This window comes from Ovis aries, chromosome 4 (genome assembly GCF_016772045.2).
Source record: "Ovis aries strain OAR_USU_Benz2616 breed Rambouillet chromosome 4, ARS-UI_Ramb_v3.0, whole genome shotgun sequence".
In the NCBI taxonomy this organism is placed as follows: domain Eukaryota; kingdom Metazoa; phylum Chordata; class Mammalia; order Artiodactyla; family Bovidae; genus Ovis; species Ovis aries.
This window is the reverse complement of record NC_056057.1, coordinates 67,916,801-67,939,415: the sequence shown is the minus strand read 5'-3', so window position 1 is coordinate 67,939,415 and position 22,615 is coordinate 67,916,801. Positions and strand designations below refer to the sequence as shown.

The window sequence follows — 22,615 nt, the reverse complement described above, 5'->3', positions numbered from 1 at the left end:
ACTACTGGGACAGCTGTCAAAACATACGCTGAAAATTTGTTATTCTCTCCACTGCACTCTGATGATCAAGAGAGAACTCATTATAAATATGAGGCTTTTTCCTTCTTTTCTCCAGCTCAGGGGACCTGCTCCTTCTCAGTTAATAATAACCAGGAATAGTAGGGAAGGGTGAGGAAGGCATAAAGGCAACATGGCATCAAAAAAGTGTCGCAAACTGACCTGTCCACCAGGTGAAAGAAGCTATGGGCCACAGACGTCTTTGTGTAGATGTGAAATTTCTCCCTGCAAAACCTATAAAACGTAAAAACCTCCATTCCTTTTTGTAGGATGTCCCCTTTGGGAAGCTCTAGAGGTCATCCAATTCAGGACTCACACTGAACAAATGATGGGCACAGATACTGATGGTGTTTCCACACTGAAAACCAAGACCTCCAGCTCCCAGCCCAGTCCCCCTTCAACCATACCATGAGTTCATTGCATTTCACTATTTCAGGAAAAAAAGAAACTACTTCAGAATGTCATTTCATTCCTGCCACTTTCTACTGTAGTCATTCTTTCCAAACTTGGCCACTGATCAGCTGCTGCACACCAGGGACACGGCCCTAGTGCTTGTGACGCATCAGTAAACAAGCCAGTGGAGACCTCCCTCTTGCCAAGCTTACACGTCCGCCTCCACACTTCACTAACGCATTAAACGTGAATGCATTACCCTGTGGCTGGGAGGGGAGAAAAAGAGAGAAAAGAGGACAGAGACATAGAGGGGAAAGGAGGGAAGCAGCTTCTGTTCTTTCTTCCTTTATATTTTATGTGTTTTATATATTTTTTTTCTATTTACTTTTATCTATTATTAGATATATTTCAAAGACCATAAAATTGACCCATTTAAAAGTATCATTGAATGATCTTTAGTATCTTCATAAAGCTGTGCAACTACTACCATAATCTAAGTTTAAAACATTTCAAACACCCCAAAAAGAAGCCCCATACCTATTAGGAATCCCTGTCTATCCCCCACTCCAACCCCAGGAGATCACTTTCTGCTTCAATGAATTTGCCTATTCTGGGTATTTCATGTAACTAGAATCATAGAATATGTGACCTTTTGTGTCTGGCTTCTTTCACTTAATATAATGTTTTCAAGTATAGCAGGTATCAGCACTTGATTTTTTTTTTTATTTCTGAATAATATTCCATTGTAATCTACTCTTTTTTCCACCACCTCCAAATTTACATCAAAAGGCGTAAGTCTTCTTTGGAAGGACTGCATAACAAAGTATGAGGTTTGAGAGAGAGAAAGCCCATCCCCACCCCAACCTGTTTGAGCGGTTGCCTCTAAGAGCCACCATGCAGTACCTGACCAGATCCATCCCCAGTAAGGCTTCCGTCTCAGCAGCTGGTTCTCTGGCATTGACGGCTTCGTTGGCTATGCACACTCCATGTTCATTGGCTCCCATTTCTGCCCCCCAAAGCCACGCAGGTCTGCTTATCACAATTGCATGGGTCCTGGGAACTTGGTTGACTGAAATGTAAGTGCACTAAAAAATGAAGACAGAAGAAAGAAAGGGCCATTATCTGTCAGGTACCACTTAGTTTTCACCTTGGTACTTCCATTAAACCACCACATCCATTACAAACAGAGCCGAGAAATAAAAGGCCTTGGGAACACCCAGACTTAAAAGACATCGCACATCTCGAAGCAGCTCAAAGGTTTCCACAGTGAGTTTCAGTCTTGCCACTCACTCATTTTCCAGTCTCTTTAGTTCAAGCCAATCAGCGCATAATGAAGACATCTACAGTGGCGGTCTATTTTCATGTACCAGGTATTGAGCTGGTCTCTGCCCTGAATATTCTGTATCTGGTCATTTTAAAAGGCATAGATGGCCACCAGCATTTCAAACAAGCATACCTACTAATTCGCAAAACTCCTTCTAGATTAGTGGTTTTCAAACTCTGTAAAAGTTATAGAGCTCTATCCGTAAAGGAAATTCTACTTGGATGCCTAACACAGAAAGCAGATAAAAAGGAAGATGCTTTGTCTGCAGAATAGAGGTCCCTTAAGCTTCCTGCAATGTTCCTCAGCTCCTTAGAACACAGTTTGACAACCTATATGATTACTCTAGTGGTACAAAAGATAAAAACATAGTGATACTTCACATTTCACTAATGCATTAAATGTACACTCTCTTATCCACTATGCTTCCCAGTCTGCCCCATTTGATCCCCATACTAAGCCCATGAGGACACAGTCCCAGAAAGGCGTTTTTTGAACTCCTTTTACAACTGTGGTACACGCCACTTAGAGCTGTGTCTTACCTCCTCCAGTCCCATGCCTGTTCTTCCATTCACCTCAATACACTGTGACCAGTTCTATTGTCTTTATGCTTTTGGGTAAAAGTTTGCATGGAGGAAGGATCCTGAGGCTAAAAGTACTTGGAAAGAAATAGCTTTATCTAGATTAGCTCATTCCTTTCCAAGTAGACACAGCAGGCTGGAAAGCACTCAGAGCCTTCCCCTCGCCACACTGGGCCCCTAGGAGACTCTACTGGAGCAGCAGGAAAAGCACTAAACTAGGCTGGCCACAGGGCCTCCTGACACTGATATTCTAGTATCTGTGACACCCTCTTCCCAAGAAGGCTGCGGAACTCAGGGCTTTAAATTATATAGGGCTTTTTAGCTGTCAGGGGAGAACTCTATCAACCACAGCATCCATTTACATTTTAAACTGGGCATCTGAAAGCACTGGATCAACTGCAGCCTTAGATCTCTTTTTTTGACTCAACACCCAGTTATAGTTCTGAATGCAGCCCAGAAAGCTATTCTGCATTGATTTTCCATAATCGCTAAACCCCAGGTAAGAGCTGAAATGCACACTCACTGGTCACGTGACATCTGTATCTTCACAATCCACATTAGGTATTGCTCTGCTCTGGGATAATGTTATTTCACTTGATAACTATTTGTAAACTGAAAGCTAAACTCAGAGGTTGTCAAGAGACCCTTGAGTTTTTCATGGCAAACGGATAATAAAACATACTCTTGAAATGTTTTCCCCTATTCAGTTGCCTATGGTTATTTATTTTTTTAAAAAAATGATCCTTTGACAACAAAAACTGGCCAAAGCACTAAACAAACTATGATCCTCTGTGCTCTTCTACATGGAATTGAGGTATATATGTTAGAATTGTCTTATTTCATGCAAAAAGCAGCCCAGATATTGATCAAAACTTTCCAAAACCCCTGTACCCACTGAGGTCGAGTGACAAATTCTGTCTTGAAAAGACTGACTAAATAGGGAAGGAACCTCAACTTCCTAAGCACAGATTTATCATAAATTTTTTTTAAGGACAGGAAAAAAGCAAAAATAGGAAATGAGCTTATTTATTTGTCCTCAGATTCATGATTACACCTTCATTCCCATCTCATCAATTATCTACAGAGCACCAATCACACACAAGGCATCTTGTGCGAAGCGCTGCCGGCAGATAAGTCAGTGAGGGGCCCAGTCCCTGTCCCTTCAGTTGGCAAAGGAGAAGGCACACACACAAATGACCACGACCACCGGCCAACTTAAGGTGTGTCTGCTTAACAGGCACTGCATCTCCCACTCCTCCCACCTTATGAAAAGTGAAAGTCCCCAGTCATGTCCAATTCTTTGTGGCCCCATGGACTATACTGTCCATGGAATTCTCCAGGCTAGAATACTGGAATGGGTAGCCTTTCCCTTCTCCAGGGGATCTTCCTAACCCAGGGATTGAACCCAGGTCTCCCACATTGCAGGTAGATTCTTTACCAGCTGAGCCACAAGGGAAGCCCAAGAATACTGAAGTGGGAAGCCTATACCTTCTCCAGGGGATCTTCCTGATCCAGGAATCAAACTGGGGTCTCCTGCATTGTAGGCAGATTCTTGAACAGCTGAGGTATGAGGGAAGCCTTTGCACTTCTGATCAACCCAATCCTGCTATTCTTTTTCCTTTTCCCATTCCACTCCTTTTTAACCCTTCCAAAATACTATATAATTGACCTACGTACTGCAGGTGCTGTTTATGTATGCTATTTCCACAGGCTAGAATGTAAGCTCCATGAGAGATACAGAAATGAGAGAGGGCTCGATCCCAAATCTGGTACATAGCAGGCATCAATAAATGAATGAATGAATAGGTAACAAAGGTCAGAGGGAGCATAATTGAGGTTCAGAGGCAAGGAAACACATCCAAGTGGGCAGAGGTTTTATCAAGTGGGTGGCATTTGAGTTGACCTTGCAAACTGAGCCAGACATTGAGGTATTCCACACAGAATAAAGAGAATGAGAAGAAAAAGGTGGGGATGTCAAAAATGTATTCCCGGTTCAGGGAGGTCCTCCACTCTGCCACTTAGGGGAGCTGTGATGGCACTGAGTCACAGGACTGCAAAAGCGTAAGTACTGACTGATAAAAGGGCTGAACACTGAATCCAAAAGACCATATGGTCTTCGTGGGAGTTCAAAATACATGCAGCCAACTTGACACTTCTCACACCTAAACTGGAATCGTGAGGAAGCAAGGAGATCCCCAACTAGACACAGAAGCTAAATCAGCCCCTTTCAAGCACCAGGCTGAACGCTGATCCCTAGATCCCCGCACAGGACACAGGGCAGCCAGTGAGGGGGAGCTGGTGTGTGAGCACCCCAGTCTTAAGTGTGTGCGTTCAGTTGCTCGGTCACGTCCAACTCTTTGTGACCCCATAGACTGTAGCCCGCCAGGCTCCTCTGTCCTTGGGATTCTCCAGGCAAGAAGACAGGAGTGGGTTACCATTTCCTTCTCCAAGGGATCTTTCCAACTCAGGGATGGAACCCTGTGCCACCAGGGAAGCCCAAGCAAGCCTGTAACACACACCCTCAGGGCATCTTTGTCATGGACCACTGAAGTCTGGCTTACCAAGGGCCCCTCTGTGGCTGCAATTCACACAGCTCACTGGGTTTGAAACCTGACTAATCACACCCAGGTCTGGGAGGAAGAAACATTTGTTTCACAGAGATTAGTTACTTAAAAGTCCCAGTTTGGGAGCAAATCTCACAAATAAGGAACATTTACACACAATGTAATGAGTTAAACTTCAGTCAGCCATCTAGAACCTGAACTCTGCAGGCAGTCATTTTCTGAAATAAGATTCACCAACACAACTGCCACGTTATTAACGAGGCAGAGAAGTGGGGTTTGAAGTAGCAGAGAAGGTTTCTCTGAGGGGAAAAATCCAAAAGCACCTGAAATCTTTCAGCATTTAAAAAACAAAACAAAGCAAAACAAAAAAAACCTTTGTTCTAAAATGAAAATTTCCAGCCAGATTTCTGTTAGGAAAAAAGGAAAAAGAAAATGTTCACCACTCAAAAGATCAGTCTTTATGGGGTACAGTTCTGGCCTCAGCTCTGGGAATTAAGCTGTTCAAGGGGCTTGCACAAAAAGGGGAGCAATTTGTCTTGTTGCCCCATGGCCAAGCCCACCCAGTCTTTAGTAAAACAAATCTGTCAGCTAGCATGACTTCCGGGTGCTAAGACCACACAACAAGCCCGGAAGAGGGGTGGGGGATGAGGGGTGAGTCATACTCCTAAATGTCAGCTTTGAGACTTCCCTGGCAGTCCGGTGGTTATGACTCAGCAATTTCAACGCAAGGGGCACAGGTTCAATCCCTGGTCAGGGAACTAAGATCCCACAGGCTGCAAGGCACAGTCAAGAAACTGAAACGCAAACTTAAAAAAGAACTGTCAGCACTGCCTAATGCTAATCACTGAAGTTTGAAAGATGTTACCTGTACTGAGCTTGTCGCTCTCAGGTGGCTCCTGGGGACACATACCAGGTTGGAGGATAGAAAGATAAACCTTGACAAGGCCCCAGAGACAAAGACAAAAGACAATTCTTCTGCAGGGCAAGCCCTTTATTATTTTGTGTGATGGTGTCCAAAATGAAAAAGCAAAATCAGCGTCATGCTGTCGCCTAACCCTTGCACATTCCTACACACACTATTTCTGGATATCACCCAATGAAAGGAGAATAGAGACACTCACACAATAGACATTTCACTTACTGCAATGCAACCATTGTGCCTTTCCTACTGTACTCAGATGGTGAACACAACCCTGGCACCGCCAGCGAAAACCACTGTGAAATGAGTTGATGAGTCAGCCAGACTTCTTAGGAGGAGAAAGAAAGGTAGGGGAAAACGGGATGCTTTAGGAAAATAGGTTTAGTTTCAGAAAACCTGTGACTCTAAAGCAGTATTGAGATTCTCATTGAGGTTGTTTTTTTAATGTTTTTAATCCCAGTGTCTTCTTGCCTGCAACTAGACTAGTTTTGGGAAATGTGCCATTAAGGCTTATAGGAGTCTAAACAAAGACAAAAGAAGATGCTGGGTATATTTTAGAAGAGCTCTTTTTTATCTCCCTGAAGCTGCAAGATCTTTAAGGATGGACAATGCAAAGGGTTCAGAAACAGGCTTGGGAAAGGGGATGTAAGGCCAAGCCACTCTCCCATGGGGCCAGGGAGATGCTCTGACTCCACAGGAGGCTGGGAATCCCTGCCTCTGGGGCTGAAAGGATGAAAACAGGAAAACTGATAGGAAGAAAAGCATACAATCTACTTAGTGACCATGGGTCTGCTCAGATTTCAGATTCCAGAATGACTGTACTCCCCTGTAGTAAGGGATAATCTTCAGAATTAACATTGAGAACCCACTCCCTGCCCCACCACAGACATGGACATGGACAATGTTACTAATAACGCCACCGGCTACCATTAATTGGTAATTTTCGGTTCTTGCAAATATTTTCTTTGGGAAGAAAGGAGGAAAAAAGTATCTACCAAAAATCTACCCCAAATTGTGAAAGTTGTATAACCTGACTGAGGATACTAATCTCACACAGAATTTCATGTAGTGGGAAAAAAAATATTCAAAATAACTTTCTAAAAAAAGAAATAATGAAGTCTAAAGGAGGCAAAAATGGAGGAGAGGTTTATTATATAATAATAAGAGAATCTTTCAAAAAGCAATTATGTATCAAACCTGACTTGGCTATCAAGAATTCTGTCTCCATAAGTTATGGTATAATGACTCTCTTGGGCACCAAGTATAGATAATGAAAACTTTAGTTGAAACCCATTGTCTTTTCCAGGAGAATATTATAATATTGTATCCTTTCTTTCTTAAATAGAAGGCTTAACCATTTACAATAGACCTAAACCCATTCCACATCCACGCACAAATGCACCCATGCACAGACAGAACATCATGATCCAGGAAATCATTCGTCTTGCTTCCTCAGCACCTCTACCCACAGGGCCCTAGGCACAGTACATAGCATCCTCAGGACTCAGAGGCCTTCAAAAATAGATACATACTTATCCATCAGGTCCCGTGCTATAAAGAGCAATATTGCATAGGAACCTGGAATGTTAGGTCCATGAATCAAGGCAAGTTGGAAGTGATCAAACAGGAGATGGCAAGAGGGAATGTCAACATTCTAGGAATTAGCAAACTAAGACGGACTGGAATGGGTGAATTTAACTCAGATGACCATTATATCTACTACTGTGAGCAAGAATCCCTTAGAAGAAATGGACTAGCCATCATAGTCAACAAAAGAGCCCGAAATGCAGTACTTGACGTGGATGCAATCTCAAAAACGACAGAATGATTTCTGTTCAATATCACGGTGATCCAAGTCTATGCCCCAACCAGTAACGCTGAAAAAGCTGAAGGTAAACGGTTCTATGAAGACCTACAAGACCTTTTAGAATTAACACCCAAAAAGATGTCCTTTTCATTATAGGGGACTGAAATGCAAAAGTACAAAGTCAAGAAACACCTGGAGTAACAGGCAAATTTGGCGTTGGAGTACAGAATGAAGCAAACGTTAACAGAGTTTTGCCAAGAGAACACACTGGTCATAGCAAACACCCTCTTCCAACAACTTAAGAGAAGACTCTGCACATGGACATCACCAGATGGTCAACACCGAAATCAGATTGATTATATCCTTTGCAGCCAAAGATGGAGAAGCTCTATACAGTCAGCAAAAACAAGACCGGGAGCTAACTGTGGCTCAGATCATGAACTCCTTATTACCAAATTCAGACTTAAATTGAAGAAAGTGGGGAAAACCACTACACCATTCAGGTATGACCTAAATCAAATCCCTTATGATTATACAGTGGAAGTGAGAAATAGATTTAAGGGCCTAGATCTGATAGACAGAGTGCCTGATGAACTATGGATGGAGGTTCGTGACACTGTACAGGAGACAGGGATCAACACCATCCCCAAGAAAAATAAATGCAAAAAAGCAAAATGGGTGTCTGAGGAGGCCTTACAAATAGCTGTGAAAAAGAGAAGTGAAAAGCAGAGAAAAGCAAAGATATATCTATTTGAATGCAGAGTTCCAAAGAATAGCACAGAGAGGTAAGAAAGCCTTCCTCAGCGATCAATGTAAAGAAATAGAGGAAAACAATAGAATGGGAAAGACTAGAGATCTCTTCAAGAAAATTACAGATACGAAGGGAACATTTCATGCAAAGATGGGCTCGATAAAGGACAGAAATGGTATGGACCTAACAGAAGCAGAAGATATTAAGAAGAGGTGGCAAAAATACACAGAAGAACTGTACAAAAAAGATCTTCACGACCCAGATAATCACGATGATGTGATAACTCACCTAGAGCCAGACATCCTGGAATGTGAAGTCAAGTGCGCCTTAGAAAGCATCACTACGAACAAAGCTAGTGGAGGTGATGGAATTCCAGTTGAGCTACTTCAAATCCTAAAAGATGATGCTGTGCTGTACTCAATATGCCAGCAAAACTCAGCAGCAGCCACAGGACTGGAAAAGGTCATTTTTCATCCCAATCCCTAAGAGAGGCAATGCCAAAGAACGCTCAAATGACTGCACAATTGCACTCATCTCACACGCTAGTAAAGTAATGCTCAAAATTCTCCAAGCCAGGCTTCAGCGATACGTGAACCATGAACTCCTTGCTGTTCAAGCTAGGTTTAGAAAAGGCAGAGGAACCAGAGATCGAATTGTTAACATCCTCTGGATCATCAAAAAAGCAAGAGAGTTCCAGAAAAACATCTATTTCTGCTGTATTGACTATGTCAAAGCCTTTGATTGTGTGGATCACAATAAACTGTGGAAAATTCTGAAAGAGATGGGAATACTAGACCACCTGACCTACCTCTTGAGAAACCTGTATGCAGGTCAGGAAGCAACAGTTAAAACTGGACATGGAACAACAGACTGGTTCCAAATAGGAAAAGAAGTACGTCAAGGCTGTATATTGTCACTCTGCTTATTTAACTTATATGCAGAGTACATCATGAGAAACGCTGGGCTGGAGGAAGCAAAAGCTGGAATCAAGATTGCCGGGAGAGATGTCAATAACCTCAGATATGCAGATGACACCACCCTTCTGGCAGAAAATGAAGAACTAAAGAGGCTCTTGAGAAAAGTGAAAGAGGAGAGTGAAAAAGTTGCCTTAAAGCTCAACATTCAGATAACTAAGATCATGGCATCCAGTCCCATCACTCATGGCAAATAAATGGGGAAACAGTGATTTTGGTGCAGATGGTGACTGCAGCCATGAAATTAAAAGACACTTACTCCTTGGAAGGAAAGTTGCGACCAACCTAGACAGCATATTAAAAAGCAGAAACATTACTTTGTCAACAAAGGTCCATCTAGTCAAGGCTATGGTTTTTCCAGTAGTCATGTATGGATGTGCGAGTTGGACTGAAAAGAAAGCTGAGTACAGAAGAATTGATGCTTTTGAACTGTGGTGTTGGAGAAGACTCTTGAGAGTCCCTTGGACTGCAAGGAGATCCAACCAGTCCATCCTAAAGGAAATCAGTCCTGGGTGTTCATTGGAAGGACTGATGTTGAAACTGAAACTCCAATACTTTGGCCACCTCATGCGAAGAGCTAACTCATTTGAAAAGACCCTGAGGCTGGGAAAGATTGAGGGCAGGAGCAGGGGATGACAAATGATGAGATGGCTGGATGGCATCACCAACTCAATGGACATGAGTTTGGGTAAACTCTGGCAGTTGGTGATGGACAGGGAGGCCTGGCATGCTGCAGTCCATGGGGTCGCAAAGAGTTAGACACAACTGAGCAACTGAACTGAACTTACCCATCCTACTCTGCAACCAAAATGGGAGTTGTTAAAAACCCAGCATCTGCAGAAGAAAGACTAAAGAGCACAAAATAAAATGCTCCAATCTGCCAACTGTGCAGCTGAACAAAATGCCCAGTGTAATTTTTGAAACTGAGGAACTCAGTGCTGGAGGACCCCATTTTTTATTCCTCCATCTCAAGTAGAGTGAACTGGAGAAACAGTAGATGAGAGATGGATAGGCGGACAGAGGGACAGACTGAGGGCAGGATGAAGGGAAGGGTGGGTAAGGGCATGAACTAAAGGCAAGCCCACCTGGGAAGATGGCCCAGCTGGAAGTGTGGGCGGGTGGGCAGCAATGAGTAATCAGAGTGACCTTCTCCACAGGATTATTCTCAGAAAACGGGCTTCAGGGACTGCAACACTCACATGAGATTTCTAGGGAAACTGCAGACAATGTTTAAAATGTCATGAAAAGGCTGAGTAATAGAAGAATTTTTATGAGAAGTTCTCAGTCTTCAAAATTAAAATTTTCTGTATGCTAATGAAGACTATTATGAAAGTTACATTATAGTTATTGTAGCTCAAAAGCCCGGTAGAAAAGAACCCGTCATTCTGTACTTGGGACAAGAACAGGGGATGGAGACAGGTGTAACTGTATGGGAATTAAAGACACAGAGTAAGTTTGAAAAGCAGATTTAGCACATGCTACAAATTAGGAGTTTGGGAACTGAGACCTGGAGTCACAGAATCTCTCAGCACTATCTGATTCTTTTTTAAAAAAAAGAAAAAGAAAAATCTCTCTCTGCACAGTGTTCTCCTTCGAGTTTACAAAGCGCTTTCTCGTGTCAGCTCACATGTGCTTTACAAGAACCATACCACCATATGACCCAGCAATCCCACTACTAGGCATATACCCTGAGGAAACCAAAATTGAAAAAGACACATGTACCCCCAATGTTCACTGCAGCACTATTTATAATAGCTAGAACATGGACGCAACCTAGATGTCCATCGACAGATGGATAAAAAAGCTACGGTACATATAAGCAATGAAATATTACTCAGCCATAAAAAGGAATGAATTTGAGTCAGTTCTGATGAGGTGGATAAACCTAGAGCCTATTATACACAGTGAAATAAGTCAGAAAGAGAAAGATAAATATCATAATATATATGGAATCTAGAAAGATAGTACTGAGGAAATTATTTGCAGGGCACCAACGGAGACACAGACACAGAGAACAGACTTACGGCCATGGTGGGGGAGGGCAGGAAGGAGAGGGTGAGATGTATGAAAAGAGTAATATGGAAACTTATATTACCAAATGTAAAGCAGATTGTCAATGGAAATTTTGGAGAAGGAAATGGCAACCCACTCCAGTATTCTTCTCTGGAGAATCCCACCCATGGACAGAGAAGCCTGGTGGCTACAGTGTATGGGGTCACAAGAGTTGGACATGAAGGAAGCGACTAAACAACAAATGGGAATTTGATGTACGACTCAGGGAACTCAAACAGGGACTCTGTAACAACCTAGAGGGGTGGAAGGGGAAGAGAGATGGAGGGAGCTTCAAGATGGAGGGGACATAGCTGACTCATGTTGATGTTTAACTTAGATGCAGAGTACATCATGAGAAACGCTGGACTGGAAGAAACACAAGCTGGAATCAAGATTGCCGGGAGAAATATCATTAACCTCAGATATGCAGATGACACCACCCTTATGGTAGAAAGTGAAGAGGAACTAAAAAGCCTCTTAAAAAAAATTTAAAAATAAAAAATAAAAAAAATAAAAAGCCTCTTGATGAAAGTGAAAGAGGAGAGTGAAAAAGTTGGCTTAAAGCTCCACATTCAGAAAACTAAGATCATGGCATCCGGTCCCATCATTTCATAGGAAATAGATGGGGAAACAGTGGAAACAGTGTCAGACTTTATTTTGGGGGCTCCAAAATTACTGCAGATGGTGATCGCAGCCATGAAATTAAAAGACACTTACTCCTTGGAAGAAAAGTTATGAGCAACCTAGATAGTATATTCAAAAGCAGAGACATTACTTTGCTGACTAAGGTCCGTCTAGTCAAGGCTATGGTTTTTCCAGTAGTCACGTATGGATGTCAGAGTTGGACTGTAAAGAAGGCTGAGCGCCAAAGAATTGATGCTTTTGAACTGTGTTGTTGGAGAAGACTCGAGAGTCCCTTGGACTGCAAGGAGATCCAACCAGTCCATTCTGAAGGAGATCAACCTTGGGTGTTCTTTGGAAGGAATGATGCTAAAGCTGAAACTCCAGTACTCTGGCCACCTCATTTGAAGAGTTGACTGATTGGAAAAGACTCTGATGCTGGGAGGGATTGGGGGCAGGAGGAGAAGGGGACGGCAGAGGATGAGATGGCTGGATGGCATCATGGACTCGATGGACGTGAGTGTGAGTGAACTCCTGGAGTTGGTGATGGACAGGGAGGCCTGGCATGCTGCGATTCATGGGCTTGCAAAGAGTCGGACACAACTGAGTGACTGAACTGAACAAAATTCTGTAAAGCAATTATCCTTCAATTAAAAATAAATTAATTTTTTAGAAACCAACAACAAAAAAACCTGAAAAAAAAGAAAAAGAAAAATCTCTCTCTGCACAGTGTTCTCCGTGGAGTTTACGAAGTGCTTTCTCGTGCCAGCTCACACATGCTTTACAAGAAGGCGGGGCGGGGGGTGCTGTGATCTCTGTCTGGCAAATGATGAAACTGAGTCTCAGAGGCTCAGAGGTCCAAGACGCAGAAAATGCAGAAGGCGGGACTAGAACACAGGCCCCTGCCTCCTGAGCCAGAACTCATTCCCCTAGTTTCAGGTGACTATGAATTTCAATTAATTTATAAAAGAAAAAGACACTTAACATGCTACACATTCACAGAAGGGTGACAGGCTAAAGGGAGAAGGGGGATATTGGCGCTGGTGCCTTGAAGAACGCATAGGAGTCTACCAAGTAGAGGACGAGATGGGAGGGGAAGGAAAGACTCAGCAAAGGATAGAGCAAAAGAACACAGAAACGAAAGCGTGCTGTTCGTTCAAGAAGCAGCTCAGTGCAGCTGACGCCTACTGTATAAGCTAGAAAAGGAAAACTAAGCATGAAGATTAAAAAAGTAAGCAGGAAATTGTACAACCCTAACAGAGGTCTGGAGAAGGCAATGGCACCCGACTCCAGTACTCTTGCCTGGAAAATCCCATGGATGGAGGAGCCTCATAGGCTGCAGTCCATGGGGTCCCGAAGAGTCAGACCCAACTGAGCAACTTCACTTTCACTTTTCACTTTCATGCATTGGAGAAGGAAATGGCAACCCACTCCAGTGTTCTTGCCTGGAGAATCCCAGGGATTGGGGAGCCTGGTGGGCTGCCGTCTCTGGGGTCGCACAGAGTCGGACACGACTGAAGCGACTTAGCAGCAGCAGCAGCAGCAGCAGCAGCAGCAGAAAGTATCCTATGACCTAGTGACCCTGCATGTGGAAGCGTGTTCAATGACTGTACATGCCCACGTACAGAAAGGCTTGTGTACAATGTTCTTCACGGCAGTACTTTCCAGACCAGCCAAAAGCCCAAGCATTCACCAATAGAGAACTGATTAAATTATGGAATATCTCCACCATAGACTACTTACTATCAGCTGTAAAAGAATAATAATAATCTCTATTTCTATGTTCAGCTATAGAAAACTCTTTAGAAAGCTTTTAGCTATAGAAAACTCTTTAGAAAATGTTACTAAACAAAAGAAAGCCAACTGCAAACTAGAAATTGTATGTTAAAAAAATATCAAGTCTCAGAATAGTGTACATAATGTGCTACTTTCATGAAAAAAGAAAAGGCTGCATATACATATTTATTTGTATTTGCATAAAAGATGACAAGATGAGCAAGAAAAAAAAGGATTACATAAGATGGGAATTTTAATAGACAGGAGGAAGAGATTAAGACTGCTTACTGTAAACCTTTTTAATATTATTAAATCTTTGAACCAAATCATTTTATCACTTATTCAAAATATAAAATTACATTACAAAGTACTTTTACCCAAATGAGTTTAAAAATTTATGTGCACAAAAAACCTGCACACAAATTTTACAGCAACTTTATTCAAAATTGCCCAAACTTGGATTCCACCAAGATGTCCTTCAATAGGTGAATGGAAAAATAAATTGTGGTATATCCAGGCAATGGATTATTATTCAGAGCAAAAAAGAAACATTCTATCAAGCTTGGAAGAGACATCAGTGAATCTTAAATGTCTATCACTAAGTCAGCCAATCCAAAAAGGCTCTAGACTGTATGATTCCAACTATATAACCTTCTATAAAAGGGAAAACTATGAAGACAGTGAAAAGATAAGGGGTTTCCAGGGGTTAGGGGAAGGGAGAGATGACTAGCTGGAACACAGAGGATTTTTAGGGCACTCAAAATACCCTGTATGATAGATGGATACATGGTATTAGACATTGTCAAACCCCAGAGAATTCACAACACCAAGAGTGAAGTTTAATAAACTACTGACTGGGTTAATAATAATGTATCAATACAGGCTCATCCACTGTAAAAGATATCAAGGCAAAATGTTAATAATAGGGGAAACGGGGAGGCAGGCAGCAGGGGTGGTGAGGGATTATATGAGAACACTCTGTACTTACACTCATTTTCCCACAAATCTAAAACTGCTTTAAAAATGGCTATTAATTTAAAAGAAAAGAAAGAAAAGTGAACAGGATGCCAGGCAGGAAGAGTTCTGAATGGCATGCCAATCAGCCTGGATTCTCATCTTATAAACAACAACCCAACATTTTTAAACGAGGCCGTGACAAAGCTGTGATCTGGAAAGAAAAGTCCAGTGACCCTGCAGGGAACAGAATTCAGGGGAAAGAGACCTGGGCACGACTAAGCAGATCAAAGCAGAAAGGAGATGGGGGTGGGTGTGAATGGACCGGGAGTGGTGAGCAGACGGGGACACAGGCAAGGAAGCAACAAGACTCAGTGACCGCTGTCCCTGTGCATCCACAGGTGAGTTGGAAAACATGGGTCAACGCTTGCTTCTGGTTTCTAGAATAAACTCTATGACAGACAACAGAGCTGTCAGAGGAAGAGAAGCAAATGAAATGGGAACAGTGAATTTGGTTTTTGACCTGTGAAGTTATTTTACCTGCAGCATACGGATGTGAAAACATGCCAAGGCAACTCAGAACACAGATATGCAACTCAGAAAAAAGGTCAGGCTGCCTAGCAACTACCTCTGGTATGTATCAAACTGCGCTAAGTTATTAGGCAAGGGGACATAATTTATGGTGTATTTTGAGGTGTACACCATAAATACATGGTGTATTTGAGCATAATTTCTCATAACTAGTGAAAGGAATCTAGTCTATTTCCTAAAATGATTGTAACCATGAGAACAAAGCAGATAGAGTCGTTTAATCTATGTCCCAAAAAAGAAAATAAATTTTTCTAAAATATTTATTTCAGTTATACTTATTAAAGGTTTTGCATTTGAAAGATCAGCCCTGGATGTTCTTTGGAAGGAATGATGCTAAAGCTGAAACTCCAGTACTTTGGCCACCTCATGCGAAGAGTTGACTCATTGGAAAGACCCTGATGCTGGGAGGGATTGGGGGCAGGAGGAGAAGGGGATGACAGAGGATGAGATGGCTGGATGGCATCACTGACTCGATGGACGTGAGTCTGAGTGAACTCCGGGAGTTCGTGATGGACAGGGAGGCCTGGCGTGCTGTGATTCATGAGGTCGCAAAGAGTCGGACACGACTGACTGACTGACTGACTGAACTGAACTGAACTGAACTGTACTTACTATGGCTACTAAAAAATGACCCCCAAATTTAGTGATATAAAACAACCATTTATTATGTTCATGAATTTGATGCATCAGGAATTTGGACAGGGCACAGAAGGGATGGTGTGAGTCTATTCCATGGAGTCTGAGGTCTGGAATTTCTGAAAGGGCATTCCCTCACACATCTGGCAGTTGGCACTGGTTGCAGGTTCTCCATGCGGGCCCCACCACATGGTATCTGCTAGGTTCCTCCCAGCATGGTGCCTGGGAACTTAGGGCTAGAGTCCCAAAGGAGGGAGACAAGCAGAAGTCAGACTGTTTTATGACCCAGCCCTGGAGGTCAACAGCATCACCTCCATCAGGTTTCACTACCTGATGCCACCAAAAAGCCTCATGAAGATTCATGGCAGGGGTGGGGGGCATAATCACCCCCACTCCATGGAGGTGTGTCCAGCACACTGTGAGAAGGACATGTGGAATGGGATTTGTTAGAGACATCTTCAGGAAATCTGCCCACATGAAAATCAAAGTGTTCCAGTGTGCATGACTCTCTGGGAAAAAGAAACATGTAGGGAAGGCAGCTAGGCAAGGTCAGTAACAACTCAAACCAAGCCAACTTTATCCATATCCAGTCCCCACTGTCCCAGAAACAGAAACATTCAGATCTAAACAGCATGGACATTCAAACATTAATGAAGACCCATTGAAAACCTACCATGAGCATCAGAGAACCTAGCACTCTTCCCTGCCCATATGAAAGGAAAGTCCCACTGCAGTTTAGGAGCCTGAACCAAGTTAGTGGTGCAATATCAGAGGCAAGTGGTTCTGGCCAAAGTCCTGTGGGAGACAGTCTGCCACTGTCCCAACCATAGACTGGAGCCATGACCTGCTCAACTCTGCCCATTCATCTCAGTGCTCCTGCTGAATTCACCAAGCATAACCAGCTCCTTGTAGAGTGCTATTGCTCTCTGGTGATGCTTAATGCTTTTAAAAGGCTGAAACAGAGATTCAGATGAGAAAATGAAATACACATGGATGAATACCCATTTAAAATGCACAGTCACCAGAAAAATTGGCTTATTTTGTAAACTATAAAACACCAAAGGAGATTATGTCAGTGGCAAGAGCTTGTTAATTTATTAGCCCCCAATTTTTTTCCTCTAAATTCTTCATCCTTCAACAATTACCATTTAAACACATACAACTAACTATACCATAACCAAGAAGTTTATTCCATGAATGCAAAGATGGTTCAATTTATCATTAAATAGAAAGTAAAAAAACAAACAAACAGGGGATTAGCTCCTGATTATCTCCTGATCTTTAACAAAATGTAACACCTGTTTCTCAGGGTTTTTTAAAAGCATTCAAAGTATGAACTGATGTACACTTTCTAACATGACAAAATGATATGAATCTCCATTCCAAAGCCAGCATCTTACTTGATATGGAAGCACTAGAGGCTGCCCCACTTAGGTCAGGAACAAGGCAAAGATACCCACTTTCTCCATTGTTATTAATACTGAATCCAAGCCATAAGCCAAACAGACGAGAAAAGAAGAGATGTAAGGACAATTAAATTATCCATATTTGCAGGTTTTATAATAACATAGCTGGAAAATCAAAGCGAATCAATAATAAAAGCTGACACAATAAATAAAAGAATTTAGTTTAAAAAGTAGAATGTAAAATTAACATAAAATAGCCCTCATGATGATTTGAGAGAATAGCATTGAAACATGTATATTACCATATGTGAAACAGATCACCAGTCCAACTTCGATGCATGAAACAGGACATTGAAAGCCAGTGCACTGGGAAAACCAGAGGGGTGGGATGGGGAGGGAGGTGGGAGCAGAGCTCAGGATGGGGGACACAGGTACACCCGTGGCTGATTCAATGTATGGCAAAGGCCACCACAATATTGTAAAGTAATTAGCCTCCAATTAAAATAAATAAATTAATTCTTAAAAATAGCCATCATGAAAGTTTGACAGCACACTCTGGGAATATGGACAAACTGGCATTGTCTTACGTTGCTGGTGGGAATGTAAAATGGCACACCACCTATAGAAAGAAATTTAACAATATGTAACAAAATCACATGGGCTTCCCAGGTGACTCAGTGGTAAAGAATCCTCCTGCCAATGCAGGAGACTCAGCAGACGTGAGTTCAACCCCTGGGTCGGAAAGATCCTCTGGAGGAGGAAATGGCAACCCACTCCAGCATTCTTGCTGGGATAATCCCATGGACAGAGAAGCCTCAAGGGCTACACACCATGGGGTCACAAAGTGCTGGACATGACTGAGCAACTGAGCAAGCAGGCATAACAAAACCACATGCTTATATACCCTGTGACTCAGAAATCCCATTTCTAGGCACCTATCCCCCAAAATATTGACTGAACAGGTACTTAAGCACTCAAAATAAGAATAGATGGATAATTTTTTAACATGATAAAAATACATAAACCAAGACCAGACACTGTGACAGGTGTACAAGGCTACTATGCACACCAGCACTACTTGTAATAGCAAAAGAATGGAAAACAATCCAAGTGTCTATCAATATGAGACTGATTAAACTAGGATTACATTCATAGAATGAAACACTACACAGTTCTAAATGAGGAATGAAGATGGTCACTCCAGATGGGATGACTTGCAAAACAGTTTCAGTTGAAAAATTCAAAGTGGAAAAAAGTATATATAACATGCTACCATTCATCTAAGGAAGGAAGAAAGGAACTGGGACAAATAGCATATATATATGTGAGTGTGTTTGCAACATATACATGCAAATTTTTAAATGGAAGGATAATCCCCAAACTTCCAAAACATTATTACCTATAGAAGAAAAGGGAAATAGAGAAATGATACAAAGGTAGAAGCTAGACTTCTCTGAATATATTTTGTTTCACAGATTTGACTTTGGAGTGGGTAAATAGTTTACTTAATTATAAAACATGTGCCATCGCAATGAATTCTCTTTGGACCCAGGTTTTTAAGGCTACAAACAAACAAGAATGGAAAGAGGAATCAACAGAAACTACAAGAGAGTTCTATGGGTAAATGGGTTTCCACATTAACAAGTCAAGGTGCTGGGCAAAGCCAGAGAAAGAAAATACATGTTAATGGAGAGCCAGTGACACGTGACTTACCTCAACCTTGCTCTCAGGTTCATGATCAGCAGCTGAGAAATACACAACCTCTTGGACTTCATCCCTGGGCCGAGCTGAATTTTTCCCAAATACCACCAGACCGTCCTTTGCACGTGGCGGGAAGGCCACAAAGCAGTAACTTGGAGGAGCTACAGCCATCCTGAAAAGAGAGAGATGCCAGAGAGAGAATGGAAGCGGGCCTAACGTGGAGCATTCCACCAGTGAGCTCTTCAGACATATTTCACCAGCTAACTAAGTTTTAGTGTTGAACTGTGTGCAGCGAGCTCCTTTGGAGATCCCAGCTGGCAAATGAAGCTGGGGTGTCTGGAGTAGAATTACACAGCCACTGAGACCAGATACTCTTAGTACTCTGTGCGATTAAATGAGCTCAGATTTGCAACAGAACACAGTGACAGCCAAAAGCGCAATGACGTAGGAGAAAGGAAAGGAGGTTATTGTTCCAGGCAGAAAACACATACCCACTGCAATCTGTCACAGCAATAGAAAAATAAATAACTGTACCTTAAAACAGTGCACGACAGAAGTGCCTCTTGATCTAGAGGGCCACAGCTACCCTGTGATAGATTTTGGAGTGCTGATGGGGAAATGGGTCTCGAAATAAACTGAAAGATACCTCTCTCTTTTTATCTATTTTTACTTTACCTCAGTGACATCACACACAATCATCTCTAGGCTTGCTTCTCACCTCTCCAGCTGCTCCTGGGCTGGCTAGTTCTCTTCCACCTGGCCACTAAATATCTTCACAGTTTGGTCCTTCCTTCCTCATTTAATGCTCTTTCTGGGAAAACTCATCCATGCCCAGAGCTTCCCATGTCATTTACAAGCCAATGACCTACACATAATTCCAGCTCAGTTCTCTCCTTGAGTTCTTGACCCACACACCCAGCCTAACTGATATCCAAAGCTGATTTCATCATCTTCCCCAAACTGGGTCCCTTCTTAAGGTTCCCTGTCTCAGTGGCCAGCTCCATCATCCATCTCATTGCATCAGAATCTATCCTTACCATGTGCTTCTCCATTACCTAATATATCACCAAGTTCTGTAAATTCAATCTCCTAAATCTCTACGTTGCAGCCATGAAATTAAAAGATGCTTACTCCTTGGAAGGAAAGTTATGACCAACCTAGATAGCATGTTCAAAAGCAGAGATATTACTTTGCCGACTAAGGTCCGTCTAGTCAAGGCTATGGTTTTTCCAGTAGTCATGTATCGATGTGAGAGTTGGACTGTGAAGAAAGCTGAGCACCAAAGAATTGATGCTTTTGAACTGTGGTGTTGGAGAAGACTCTTGAGAGTCCCTTGGACTGCAAGGAGATCCAGCCAGTCCATTCTAAAGGAGATCAGTCCTGGGTGTTCATTGGAAGGACTAATGCTAAAGCTGAAACTCCAATACTTTGGCCACTTCGTGCAAAGAGTTGACTCACTGGAAAAGACTCTGATGCTGGGAGGGATTGGGGGCAGGAGGAGAAGGGGACGACAGAGGATGAGATGGCTGGATGGCATCACTGACTCAATGGACATGAGTTTGAATGAACTCTGGGAGTTGGTGTGATGGACAGGGAGGCCTGACATGCTGCGATTCGTGGGGTCACAGAGTCGGACACGACTGAGTGACTGAACTGGACTGAACTGAAATCTCTATGGAAACTATCCAATTTTTCCCACTTGTATTGCTCCTACCCAGCACCAAACCACCATCATCTGTAAGCCTGGAGATATATATATATATATATATATATATATATATATATATATATATATATATATAATAGCTATATCAGCTATTAGTCTCTCTCCAAAACATTCCTCACATTGCACCCAAAGGGACCTTTTTAAAAGAAAGACTTGGGGACTCCCCTCGTGGTCCAGTGGTTGGGACTGGACACTGACATCACAGGGCGCACAGGTTCAGTCCTTGATCTGGGAACTAAGATAATAAAATAAAAGGAAGGTTTGATCATGTCATTCCTGCTTAAAATCCTTCATATTGTTCCCACGGTTCTTAGAATAAAGACCCAAAGCAGATCAAGCCCATGTCATCTCCCAGCCTCATCTCATACCATAATTCACCCCTTCAGTCTCTCAACTCCAGGACAGAGGCCTTTTTCTAGTTTCTCAATACTCCACAGCCTTTGCACAGTACTCCTTTCCCTGATCAGTCAATTGTACTATACGATCACAATCTAAAACAGCCCTATGATTATTTTATTACCAACGGTCAGTAATTAGTCTTTCTTCCCTCCACCAAAGTTTAAATATATGAAGGCAGGGACCATGTCTCTTTTGCACATCTCTGTAAACCCAGCACTACACAGTGTCTTCTGCAGGGTTACTGTTGTTGTTTAGTTGCTAAGTCCTGTATGACACTTTTGTGACCCCAGGGACTGTAGCCCGCCAGGTTCCTCTGTCCGTGGGATTTCCCAGGCAAGAATACCAGAATGGGTAGCCATTCCCTTCTCCAGGGGATCTTCCAGACCCAAGGACTGAATCCTCATTTCCTGCGTTGGCAGGTGGATTCTTTACCACTGAGTCACCAGGGAAGCCCTGCCTTCTGCAGGGTGTTCAATAAATAATGAACAAGTGTTCAGTCCTTCCTTAATGCTCCACCAAACTGCAGTTGACTCTCTACAGCTCTTTCTCACCACCGTGCTTCTGCACCCACTGAAGTCCCCCTCCCTTAGCCTCGCACATGTCCTTCAGGATCTGATTCAAAAACTCTCTCTCTTTCAAAAAGCCTTCTATGAAGAACTCTGTCATTTTCTCAGCATCCATAAACACTGATGCATCTATTCTGTCTGAGGATAACATGCCTCTGTTATCTATCAATGTACTGCTTCAGATGTTTCAAATAAAGCTCCCTGAGGGCAGAACCTACGCCACCCAATTACAGTAGCTCATTCCCCAACTCTCTGAATTATAGACACTCAACAAACATCATTATTGAGCCAACTCTCATATTTGTGCCATGAATTACCCAACTTAAATGTGTTTTATTTTATGAATCTAAGATAAAATGTGAAGTAAAGCAATATTCTCAGAAAAGCGACCAGGATTCAAACCTCAGCCCTGCCAACGCCACCTACTAGCTGTGTGACCTTGAGCAAGTTACTTTACCTTTCTGAGCCTAAGTGTCTTTCCCACAAATGTTTTGCTCCAGCCTACAGATTTATCATGAATATCAAATGAAATGAGGCTTGAGAAAATATTTTGAAAACTATGGAGGCTACCTGGGTTCTGACTGTTCAAATATAGCAGTGTTTCAAAAATTTCCATTGAACAAGTCAATTAAAATCAAGTCAACCCTCACTCACAACTAGAGCAGCTCACAAGTCACAGAGTCAACAACCTTCTGTGTTTAGAAACATCTTTGTGAAGGACACTGTTGCTACATCTATACCCAAACTACTCCAGGTTAGTCTGCACATGCACACCCAGACTGTCAGAGCTCTCCCCAGCGGTGTTTCTGGCAGGTCCCTC

At 42.5% G+C, this 22,615-nt stretch overlaps 1 protein-coding gene across 4 annotated transcripts in view; it reads right to left on the bottom strand.

Moving 5' to 3' along the window:
• Positions 1-22,615, bottom strand: part of SCRN1 (secernin 1) — a 65,527-nt gene that overhangs the window by 24,742 nt on the left and 18,170 nt on the right. For all 4 annotated transcript variants that reach the window (XM_004007933.5, XM_027968645.2, XM_042248634.2 and 1 more), the window contains exons 2-3: positions 19,117-19,276; positions 1,354-1,535 (exon numbers count right to left, since the gene is read on the bottom strand). In XM_004007933.5, coding sequence (XP_004007982.3) covers positions 1,354-1,535; positions 19,117-19,275 — 341 coding nt within the window. In that variant the 5' untranslated portion in view covers position 19,276. The remainder of the gene's footprint in view (positions 1-1,353; positions 1,536-19,116; positions 19,277-22,615) is intronic.